Source organism: Bactrocera latifrons, unplaced genomic scaffold (assembly GCF_001853355.1).
Source record: "Bactrocera latifrons isolate USDA-ARS-PBARC rearing strain unplaced genomic scaffold, ASM185335v1 scaffold_46, whole genome shotgun sequence".
Lineage (NCBI taxonomy): Eukaryota > Metazoa > Arthropoda > Insecta > Diptera > Tephritidae > Bactrocera > Bactrocera latifrons.
In genome coordinates, this window is record NW_017537112.1 from 1,109,437 (window position 1) to 1,122,402 (window position 12,966).

Below are 12,966 nucleotides of genomic sequence, written 5' to 3' on the forward strand. Positions count from 1 at the left end.
GCGACAACAAAAGTAGCAAATAAACGAGTACCAGTGCACACAGCAGGGGAGAAAGTACTCACAACAACAACAATAATAATAGCAACACCAACAAAAGCAAAAACAAAAGACACAATAATAAAAGCGATAATAGGGTCTCACGTCGCCATTAAAGCGTGCAACGAACAGACGACAGCCAACCCACGAACAACAACAACTACAAAATACTACACACACACTTACACCTGTCTCTTATACACATCTAGATGTGTATAAGAGACAGCGATAATAGGGTCTCACGTCGCCATTAAAGCGTGCAACGAACAGACGACAGCCAACCCACGAACAACAACAACTACAAAATACTACACACACACTTACACACTTACACATACAGATGTGTGTGTTTGTGTGACACGTTATTAGCTTGAAATTATAGTCCTCTAGAATCACCTATACAGCTGTCAGACATATCGACAAACAACTACAACAACACTTCGCCTGCCTGCCTGCCGAACAAATAGGAATTCAACGAAATGGCACGACGCAAAGGAAGCGGAAGAGGAAGTAAGTTAACAAATAGCACTGTGACTATTGACTTAATAAACAACAAATATTAAGTAGAAAATAGTTTAAGGTATTACACAAAAGTTTATAAGGGGTGTTTCAGAAATGTTGCTTAAATAATTTAACTCAGGAAGGACTAAGGTCAGTTGCTACGGAAGACTAAATGCTTTAGGACATTATAAAAAATAGCCTATAAAGAAGAGAATATGTTGACTTCGGTTGCAGCGTAGAAATAATACCCTACACAGTTGAATTTTTTAAAGTATAAAACGTTATAAAAATTAATATCTGATCTGAACAATTTCTTTCGATAACGTAGCGCTGATTTGAGCAAAGATCCATGCCATCATGAATTTCATGATTATATCCTATCAAATAAAAAGTTTTCCATACAAAAACAAGTAAGGAAGGGCTAAGTTCGGGTGTCACCGAACATTTTATACTCTCGCATGATAAAGTGATAATCGTGATTTCAGGCGTGGTTGTGAACCGATTTCACCCATATTTGGTACATGTCATCAGGGTGTTAAGAGAATATTACATACCGAATTTCATTGAAATCGGTTGAGTACTTCCTGAGATATGGTTTTTGGTCCATAAGTGGGCGACGCCACGCCAATTTTCAATCTTTAAATAAAAACCTGGATGCACCTTCCTTCTGACATTTCTTCCGTAAAATTTAGTGTTTCTAACGTTTTTGGTTAGTCGGACAACGCACTTTTAGTGATCTTCCACATTACCTTTGTAGGGAGGTGGGCGTGGTTATTATCCGATTTCTTCCATTTTTGAACTGTATATGGAGATGCCTAAAAGAAACGACTCTATATACTGTTTGGTTGATATAGCAATAGTAGTTTTCGAGATATGTACAAAAAAGTTATTAGGGGGCGGGGCTGAAAAGTTAGTACGTCCAAATATGCCCCTCCCTAATGCGATCCTTTGTGCCAAATTTCATTTTAATATYTTTATTTAYGGCTTAGTTATGACAYTKTATRGGTTTTCGGTTTCCGCCATTTTGTGGGCGTGGCAGTGGGCCGATTTTGCCCATCTTCGAACTTAACCTTCTTATGGAGCCAAGAAATACGTGTACCAAGTTTCATCATAAAATCTCAATTTTTAATCAAGTTACAGCTTGCACGGACAGACGGACAGCCGGACAGACTGACGGACGGACATCCGGATTTCAACTCTACTCGTTACCCTGATCACTTTGGTATACATAACCCTATATCTGACTCTTTTAGTTTTAGGACTTACAAACAACCGTTATGTGAACAAAACTATAATACTCTCTTTAGCAACTTTGTTGCGAGAGTATAACTAGATTTTGTTCGATAAGATTGTATGGCGGCCATGTGCTATATTTATCCGATCATTACCAAATTTCATGATTATATCTTGTCAAATAAAAAAGATTTGAATACAAGAACTAATTTTTGTTCGATAAGATTGCATGGCAGCTATATGCTATAGTAGTCCGATCTCAAAATTTTTTCCGAGATCGAAGCACTGTTTCAAAGAATGATCCGTACCAAATTTCATGTATATATCTTGTTTAATAAAAAAGTTTCCCATATAAAAACTTGATTTTAATAGGTTAGTTTGTATGGCAGCCGTAGGCTATAGTCCTCCGATTTCTACAAATAACTAGTTTTTAGGAGATAATCGAACGTTTACATATACTAGTTCACGCATAAATAGCTAAACAGATGGGCTAAATCATCTTTGCTTATCACTCTGATTATTTATATGAATAATATGTAGGTATATATTCTAGGATCTCCACGTCATCTTCTAGATGTTACAAATTTTCGTGGCAAACTTAAAATACCTTTTTCAGGGCACAAGTGTTTATAAATTTATTTGGCATGCAGAATTTACCCAGAAGGTTAATCTGGGGCTCAGCCTAGGTCAACTGAGAGTTTTCGAATTTCTAAAGTCACACACAGCACTATTCGATGAAGTTCGGATAGCCCCTAGAGTTGAGCTTCCCGGTCTGAAACCGTGTTGTCTGAATTCGTCTGCTTCATTGACAGCCATTTCCAGTCTAGGTTTAAGTAGTCTTTTCTAGAGCTTTTAAGCTGTGTAGAACATGCATAGTGGGCGGTATTATGATGGCAAGCTGGGATCCCCTTTTGCTTCCTTTCTTCCAAGTTTGGGGAAATATTCCAGTTTCGAGGCAGGCGTTGTACATATTTAAGAATACTGCGGGTCATTCTGCGACGATTGTTTTGAGTATTTCTGCTATGATCCCGTCCGGGCCGATCGATTTATTAGTTTTGCGCTTTCCAGCGGCCAGTTACAGTTATTCGAAAGTGAACTTGGGGATTTCCGAAAGTCTTACGGCCTATTCTGGTTCACTGACTCTTTCTTCGTGTGTAGGAAAGAGCGTGTTAACGATGACCCATTTTGGCAGCGTTTTAGTCTGGTGACTTGCTTCGAACTGCCGAACTGCGAGTTTCTTCATAATTATTTTATACCAGAGTTTGCAGGGTTTATTATTAGTATAAAATTTCCCTATATTAAAGTTGGTAAGCAGACATAGATCGATTTAGATACTATGGAAACTAACGTCAAATAAGAATTGATGTTGCCAAATCATTTACTTATGCGAAGCTTAATATCCTCAACTAAATGTATAAAACTTGATTTATATCTGCATCTAATACGACCCAAACAAGTTTTCGGCTCTATCAGTGCTTCAATACCCAAATCAGGCAAAACTTGCGAGATTCTTGTGGCCTAGAGTAAATTGCAAGAGGTCATTCGATCTACTGGCTCTTAGTAAAGACGAATGCTAGATAAGGTCACACAGCAGAGAAGGAGTTGTTCAATCGTCTCATCCAGGCCTTCTTTTCCGCACTTTTTGCAAGTGGTATAGTTACTTATAGCTAACCGGGTCGCGTGTGATACCAATAAGTTGTGATCTGCCACTAGGCCAACAAGCGGTTCGCAGTCTTTTCAAAAGAAAATTTGCAAAAAGTAAGCAAAGACACCGAAGGTTGCGTATGATCTTGGCGATCCTGCATATCTTTAAGGTATTCCATCTCACCCTTGTCCGTCTATGAGTCCTTTCGGAAATTTAATTTTTTATTTTTTTAGTGACTTGTGCCATTTTCTGTACTGGTTCGGTAGCCAGGCGGATGGAAATTTTTAGCAATCGTATCAGCTATTTCGTTTGCCGGAATGCACTTTGGTTATGGAAACAGGTTTCCAAACCATAACCTACAACAACTTCTATAGCGCATTTTCACGCGCTTATGAGTAACACCTCTGTCTCGAACTTTTTTCTAGCTACAACCATTTAGTCTAAATGCCTTTGCAATCAAGTAAATTATTTCAATTGAAAGTTTCTTGCGAAATTCCGCTTAAGTGGCGATGATTCATAGAATATTCCAAGCCAATTTATGCTTTTATTATGTTCTCACTTTTTCTTGCGGCGTTTGGTAGAGTATATTTTTCAACTACTAACCAGTTTGAGTTTTTGCAACTTTTGTCTTTTGTTTGATTTTTCATGCTGCAAGCGCTTCGCCAACAAGTTTTGCTACCAGAAATTGCGCCGCACAATTAGTTGACTCATCTGAGTGAACGCACAGTCGAGGGAACACCTATGCCAGACCAGCGCAAGCAAGTGTGAAATTTTCGTTTTTTTTTTATTTGGATTTTTATTGTATATGTATATATGTATGTATGTATATTTCAGTTTGTGAGCATGTGTTTGGGCAATTTGGCGTGACTTATTGTGAGTCAGCTGGTCGCCACCCGCAATATGGTGTGAGTCTGCTCCGTAAGTAGTCATATCTGGTAGCGCAAACATTTGGTAGTAGCGAGCACTTGTTGGCCAAAAATATTCGGTTTAAATATTTCTAATAAAACAATATATTTTCTTTTTTCTTATATAGAAATTATATATTCTCTTAAAAAAATACGTCTATTTTCTCTTAAAAAAAATTATATTTTCGCTCCAAACGCAACTAAGTGAAAATTTTCTTATTAAATCGCAATTCTGCTGCCATTTTAGTGGCATGCAACAAGTTTGTCTGAGTAAAAAAGTTGAAATTTACTATTTTCTCATTTGAGGTCACACTGTTCCACTTATTAAATCCATATTTTAATAATTCCGTTGACCCCTTAACCTATCCAAATATTATAATTTTCAAATCACTTTCACTTCAAACATTCACCGAATACACAAAATTTATGCAAATACATATTTAACTGCTCACTCATAAACGGTTCCTTTAATACAGTCTACATATTTGCTATAAATTTTCACCCCGTTGCCCTTTGTCAAGCTGTCGCCAGTCAATGCTAAGCAGCGTTCCATCATGTCTGCCCAAGCATCTCGAATGTCGATAAAATGTACATTATTTTTATCGGCTCTATATATTAATATTAATATATATACACATGTATATACGGAGATAGATATTCTTCGCATTAAATGTGTCAAGGCGTTTGGGCAGGCCACAAACACAGAACTCCATAGAACTGAAATGGCCTCGAAAACTGTTGCATTTGCCAGTTCAGAGTAGTAACCCAGCAATTAATTTTTGATTAGAATTGAATTTGAATAGAGATACGATTTTTAAAACCACTGCCCAAAATTTTCATTTCAATGACATTAATAAATGTTTGAATTGTAAAACGATTCCTCAACTCTTTTCTCAATAGCTTCTCAACTATTGATATCCATAGTTACATTTTCCAAAAAATGTCAATTTCAATGGAAATACAATTTCTCAAACTAATTCCAATAGTATATCAACAGCTCACTCTAATTATTATTTATTGAAAACAAGCACAACTTTAACTATCTAAAGAAACTTGCTCTTCTCAACAATATCTCAACAATTGTTATTAATAAATATTTCGGTTAAAATACGATCTATCAATTCTTTTTCCCGTTAGATATGGAAAAAAAAATATTATGCCATAAACGATTTCTCAACAATTTTCTCACTAACTTTCTAAAAGCCGATTTTTCAATATTTGATTAGCAACCATCCGGGAGTTAAATTTTGGTTAAAAGAAACTTCCTTTGCCGAAAGAAGTGGTCCCGGTTAACTAACCATAACTTAACTGACATATGACTGCCAACCAAACATTAAGAAAATTAAGTTGTGGTTAAAAAAATATTTTTTACCGAAAGAAATAGTACTGGTTAATAAACCAGAACTTAACTGAGAGATGGCTGCCAAACAGGCATTAGGAAATCGACACTAAATGTTGATATTCATCATTGTTTATTGAAAGTATAATCAAATATAACTAAGGTTCCTCAACTCTGCTTCAAAATAACAGCCATCTTAATGGAAAACCAATTTGCAGAAATATTCTCAATAATAGCACAACAGCTGACATTAATAATTATATCGAATAATAATTATTATCGATTTGTATACTCTCGCAACAAAGTTGCTAAAGAGGTATATATATTATTAGTATTATAGTTTTGTTCACATAACGGTTGTTTGTAAGTCCTAAAACTAAAAGAGTCAGATATAGGGTTATATATATCAAAGTGATCAGGGTGACGAGTAGAATTGAAATCCGGATGTCTGTATGTCCGTCCGTCCGTCCGTGCAAGCTGTAACTTGAGTAAAAATTGAGATATCATGATGAAACTTGGTACACGTATTTCTTGGCTCCATAAGAAGGTTAAGTTCGAAGATGGGMAAAATCGGCCCACTGCCACGCCCACAATATGGCGGAAACCGAAAACCTATACGCGATTTCAATGAAATTCGGTATACAATATTTTCTTTAACACCCTGATGACATGTACCAAATATGGGTGAAATCGGTTCACAACCACGCCTGAAGTCTCGATTATCACTTTATCATGCGAGAGTATAAAATGTTCGGTGACACCCGAACTTAGCCCTTCCTTACTTGTTATATTATAATATATTTAAATATTATCGAATAACAGTTATTATGGAATATAAAAACGATTTTATATTATATCAAACAAAAATTTCTCAACAATTTTCTCAATAGCAACCTAAAACCAATTTCTCCATTCCGTCCATTAAGTTTTGTTTATTTAAATCGTTCTTTACCGAAAGAAGTAGCTTTTGTTAAGTTAACGAGACCTTAGCTAACAGATGAGTGCCAACTAGACATTAAAAAACCGGCATTAAATATTTATTTAGCATAATTCTCAAATCGCGATTACTAACCCTCAACAGCATCTCAATACACTAAAGTTTACTTCAGTACACCTAAAGTGAAGTCTTTGCAATATTTTCTGGATAATGTCTGCTGGGTTATGTCAACTACGTAAGTGTGTCGCTTATGCCTGTGTGTTTACCAGGAATTGACATTGGTTTTTATTGAATTTATAGTTGTTTGTGTTGTTATTGGCAGGCAATTTATTTTCCGAGCAACTCAACCTGGCAACGCAAACTCTTGCTGCTTGGCCTTGAGAGCGAAAAATTACTGTGGGAGAGAAAGAAATGAACACAAAGGAAATGCCGAGAGGCACAACGCTTGCAATATGACAAATTAAACGGAAATTACATTATGAACATACATTTTTGCCCAAAGCAACTAATATTGCCATACATATAAGAATAACTGTGATGGTATACACAAACTAATGAAGCAACGCAATGAACGCAACGCAATAGAGGCATAAAGCCATTCCATAACCATTGTAACAGAATCATCAGTTGTTCGTTACTCGGTCAAATGATAAGTAGTTCTGAGGAATCTGGTGGCGTTCAATCTTTGCTACTAACTATACACATTCGCCTGGAGACCACTTGGGTATTAAAGACTGAAATATAACATGAAGATGGTTTTTTGATGGTTCTTTCACGAAATGGCGAGTTTTGAGTCGATTGCTAGTAATTCTAATGAATGTTCAATGCTTTCAGAAGAAGAAAAATTTAAAATGAACTTAATAGAGACAAATTACCGAGAAATTTTGCATTACATATTGCATAATAGTTCAATTTGCTCGGGTTCTAATCGTTTAGTACATGAACTGGTGTAATACTTATACCAGAAATTACTTTTTCCAAGATTTAAACACCCTGTTTTGTACTTTCTAGATATTTATTCTACAACATTTGGTCACTTACTTTGAAATAATATGTATTTTAAAAGCTCCGGTTTCGAAAATTATTCACCACGTGTTCTACTTTAATAGGTTCCCTTAAATATACAAATGCGGTTGTAGGATGTAATCAGTAGTGAATACTCCTATAAAGCAATATTTTTGTCAACCGCATTTCGGTACTAAATGTGTGCTAACATTGGCTTAGTCATAACTGATTTGGCTATTTTTTTTAAATTTTTTGAAAGCTGAAAAACACTTAACGCTAATAAAAGGGGAAAAAACACACAATCCACAATACCGAAGAATCTAGAAATTGTTTCGTAAAAAAGTGCAGAGGAAGTTCCATTACAGTATCGCTTTAACTAGCGATGGTTTTAGTAACTTTCTTCAAAATTCATATAATTATATGAGAATTATTGATCTAAAGGTCGAAGTTGTACCGCATAAATCGGTTAATAAAATGAAGTACTAGGGTACTCAGTTTTTGAGTTATCAATCTGCAATTTTACATTTATCGTGATCGCTGATATCGGGCCAAGATAGCATATAGCTGAGATATAAACTAGACGATTGAAAACAAGATAATAATCTTTTTATATCCACAACAGTCATACACTAGTTTTATGCTACTAATGGGAGGTTAAGAACCCGAATCGTTGACATTCTTGATGCCGTTTTGATGAATATACTAATTACCGTGATTTTCATTTGTCTTTATGGTTAGTTTTACATACTCTTGCAACATGTGGCTGAATACTTAACAGTTCTATTCACTTAACAATTTTTTTGTAGTACCCTTAAATACTCGTGTTAGATAGAGGGCTATATATATACATATACAGATGATCAGGATGAAGAGACGAGTTCCATACAGATATCTCTCTATCAGCCCGTTTGCCAGGGCAATGAATCTGGGTACATGTTCCTTGGCAAAAAAGAAAGTACGAGTTTGAAGACGAGCGTAATCAGACCGTATGCCCACAAAACGCCATTAAACGAAGATCTATAAAGTGCCAAAACTAAGCATAGAATTAAGGTAAATTGACACAGGAGATCTTACTAGCCGCGAAATTCAAAAGGCAAAAAGGCGGATATTTGAAAACGAAATATTTCGATGATTACTGCCAAACTTAGTACTTGCCAACTTCTTTCAATTCCCTTTTTTCGAAATTTGTGGACTATCTCCAGTTTGGCCGCGCCCGAATTTCGTTTTTTTTTTTTTACTTTTTTTTCTTATATCTGCTCAGAATCGGCAACAAATTGCAACACCTACGTGTTCGCCTAACGCGCCGAGACAACTTATTTGCCATCATTAGGTCTTATATTGTACACCCACATACATAAATAACTGTAAACATTGTGTGTGTTAGCACGTGCCACCTTTTAGAAAAACAAATACAAGCGCACTAAGAAAAATACTTATCATTTACGCTCCACTTACAGTTATTTCTACGCCCCGCACTTTATTACAACTTTACACAACAACAGCAACAGCAGCAAAGCATTGTAAATAAGACTGACAGACACACTCATATTATATATACATATGTATATAATAGGCTTCTAATAGGCAAATAAAGACAACCTGTTTCCTTTCCTTGCCTTCACTTTCTTCCCACGTCCGCAGGAAGGCAGGCGCACACATTGCGAATTCAGCTGAGAATAAATGTCTAAAACGGAATAATAGATTAAGCAAACGTTAAAGTTTTTCGGCCGAGCTCAGTCGACAGCGTGGGTGTGGTTAGGGGGGTGGAAGCTTGGTGCTATTTATGTCAAATACTCATACTCATCAGCATGTGGGGGGTGGAAATCTCTCGCCTTTTCTGGATTTCCACAGCGTCAATAAGCAACAGTGCCGAGCTCGAGGAGTCAGCTGTGCGATGGCAGCAAACTGAGGAAAATAAATAAACTGAGTGGCGTGGGCGCCAGGACTCCAAGTGAAGGGAGCATGCTTTTACCATTTAAATGCGAAGTTTATGTGGAGTGGAAATTAAAGAAGAGAGAAATTTTAATATACAAACCGGCTTATCTTCCTGCCAGTTTTTGTTATTTTTTTATACACTCACAACTGCGAAATTAAGAAAGTTTGGGGTTATCGGTAGTAGCACATTTACTTAAATATAGTTGTGGGACTTGATATGCTTGAAACGTACATCGAGTTAGTGTTCGATTGAAGTTAAAATGATTTAGTGCGAAAATTTTTCGAGAACTTACAATAATTGAGCCGGAATACATATACGAATATGTGCAATGCTAAGTGGATTACTTTCAAATAAATTTTCACACATATCACAGCATGTTGCACGAAGGGTTCGATGATTTTGCAAGCAGTGATAGTAGCACCCTAAAATAATCTTAAGAAAACTTCATTATGCTATGAAAGTGAGAAAATTAATAATTTGAAACATTTTTAGGAGATTTGTTTATGCATTTTCTCATTAAACGCAGAAAAACATCCAGAATGAGACCGGAAATCAATGCAGGAGGCAATTTAGTGAAAAATATAGAGGGTTAGAATGAGAGAAGATTTCTTGAGGCGACTTAACAAATTCACCGAAATGCTCTAATACCATGGCTACAAAAATCTTATTTCATTCTAAACCTTAAAAAATCCACCGGATCCTAGCAAACCACCAGCATGGCGTCACAAATAGTTCACGGCCTAAATCAAAAACCAACCTGCGAGAGGACGATCCTCGTAGCGTTGGGATTGTCAAAAGCCTTTAATACTTTCACCCCCACTAAATCCACAGCGACTGTATTCACTAACTGGAGGAAGGAGAGACCAGACTTGGGATTAATTTTGAAGTCGATGGCGTTGAAATTCCGACTATCAATAAACCTAAGATTTTAGGTTTGACATTCGTCAGCACAGGATGTCTCCCATCGAATACCTGCACAGTGAGGCTTCTCTTTAAGTATTATACAGGGTGGCTGATGAATTTTGCTACATTAAGAAACTCAAATAATTTTTTTTTKTTCAGTGTATGGAATTCATTTTTCCTTTATTCATGTTAAAGCTCATTCAGTTTTATTAAATATAGTTTAATTAGTTTTAAAAATAATGGCATTTAAATGCCCCCGCTGCTCGTTGATGCATATGCGGCATGTTAACAAAAGTTGTTCTGCTGCTTGGAGAGTTGAGACAGGAATAGCCGCAATTGTTTCTCGAATGGATTGCCTTAGTTCATTCAAATTTGTTGGTTTTGCTTTGTAGACTTCCTATTTGCAATAACCCCACAAGAAAAAATCAAGTGCAGTAAGGTCAGGCGACCTGGGTGGCCAACGGAATATGGAGTTTCTGGATATCAGCTTATTGGGAAATTTTCGTCGCAATTCTGTCATAACAGGTTGGTCTACGTGAGGAGCTGCACCATCTTGCTGAAACCACACAGAGTTGAAAGAAATTCTCATTCGGCGAAATTCTGCATAGAAAAACTCTCTCAACATGCTCTAGTAACGATCCCCGGTAACCGTAATGGTGTGACCGTTTTCTTCGAAGAAGTAGGGCCCTACAATACAGCGTGATGGAACTGCTGATGGAACAATTCACAATAAGTAGTTCATGAGCACACAGTTGCATTTGCAATTACAACGCGGTGAAATCGAAAAGGTCACTGACTTTCAATTCTGCCCTCGTGTTAAATATTTTAGTACACAAATAGAAGGTAAAGAAGAAGCGGTGAGGAGATTAGAGAAAGTGGAAGAAAAAAACTTTCGAGCATAGAAAACACTCACTTCACTCACTTGAAAAGCAAATAAGTCAAAGGAAATCAACACCAACTAAGCAAAAGCGGCAAAGCAAAAGAAAACTATACATTCTTTTTGAAGTTGAAAGTTCAAAAACAAAGTCTTTGAGAAACATAAAATAAATTTTGTAATGAATACTAAACATTTTTTATGTCAAAAGGTTGCATTCGAGGGGTGACAAAATGTAGGGTGCGCAATGTTACTGCGCCAAGGGTCTGAGCTGCTCGATTGGGGGCGGAAGTTTGGCACATAAGTAAAAACTTACTTATGTGTGTTGGGTTTGGAAATTGATGACTTTTAACGGGTTGAGGAACATTTAATTAATATTAGAATTTTAAACCTTATGGTGTATTATTGACACTCTCTTGCAAAAGTTGACCTTTATCAAACTTTACATCAGTTTTAAATTTTACAGAGCCTGAATTCATTGGTCGGATAAGGTAAAAAAAAATAGTTGAATATACCTTCGAAAAGATAGGTTAGGTCCACCATTATATGCGATGTCCGCGTCGAAGGCAATTGTCGAGCAGTCGTACGAAAAGTTGCTCTTAATTCTCAAGTATCGATAAGCAGCCGTGAGGGTAGCCACAAATAAAATGAAGCAGTTCGATTGACCACAACACAAATGGGCTGGAATGGATATATAAAGTTTAAAAGGGAAGCGGAAAGTATATGCAGACAAAAAAAAGAAACCAACCGAAATGCGTGAGTTTGAAGACCTTTTGAAGCTGGCTGACAGTGGTAATACTCGAAAATTCTATGAAAAGATGTGCGACTAATGGAAGGTTTCAAGACCGAAGCATACTCTTGTAGGACCCAAAGTGGTGATCTAGTGTCTGAGGTTCAGTGTATACTTAAGTTATGGTGGGAACACCTTTCCAGCCTGCTGAATGGCAGTGAAAATGTAACATCTGGAAGTGCCGAATCCTAGTCCCCAATCGATGACAATAGAGTAGACTTTCATTACCCCACCATGAAGAAGTTTGAATAGCAATTATCCGTCCGAAGAAAAACTAAACAGCAGGGGCCGATGGATTACAGGCCGAGCTTTTCAAATATAAGCGTATGCACCTTTCATTGCAAAATATGATCGGATGAAAGCATGCAAGATGAATGGAATTTAAATATTTTCTGCCTAATCCACAAAGAGGGATCTACCACAATCTGCGCCAATTACCGTGGCACAATCCTCCTTAACATTGCGTACTGTGCGAAAGATTGATACACATCGTCAACAAACTCATTGGGCCTTATCAATGTGGCTTTAGACCTGGGAAATCAACAACAAATCAGATATTCAAATGGACAATCAAAGCTTCAAACAGTTTTTATTCTAAAGATATTGGGGAACCAGATCGATCATGTTGTGATAGACGGAAAACACGTCTCCAGTGTTTTAGATGTGCGTGCACTGCGAGGTCCTAACATCGACTCGGACCACTATCTTGTTGCAGCGAAGATTCGTACGCGCCTCTGTGCAGCAAAAAACGCACGCCATCAAACGCAAGGAAGGTTCGACGTCGAGAAGCTGCATACCGAGAGTTGAAGAGGGAAGCGAGACGCATTTGCAGACAGAAAAGGAAAGAGGCCGAAATGCGTGA

The 12,966-nt window shown here is 36.9% G+C and overlaps 1 protein-coding gene across 2 annotated transcripts in view; it reads left to right on the forward strand.

Moving 5' to 3' along the window:
* The first annotated feature begins 287 nt into the window (after positions 1–287).
* Positions 288–12,966, forward strand: part of LOC108973138 — a 170,927-nt gene continuing 158,248 nt past the window's right edge. For both annotated transcript variants that reach the window (XM_018940184.1, XM_018940185.1), the window contains exon 1: positions 288–546. In XM_018940184.1, coding sequence (XP_018795729.1) covers positions 516–546 — 31 coding nt within the window. In that variant the 5' untranslated portion in view covers positions 288–515. The remainder of the gene's footprint in view (positions 547–12,966) is intronic.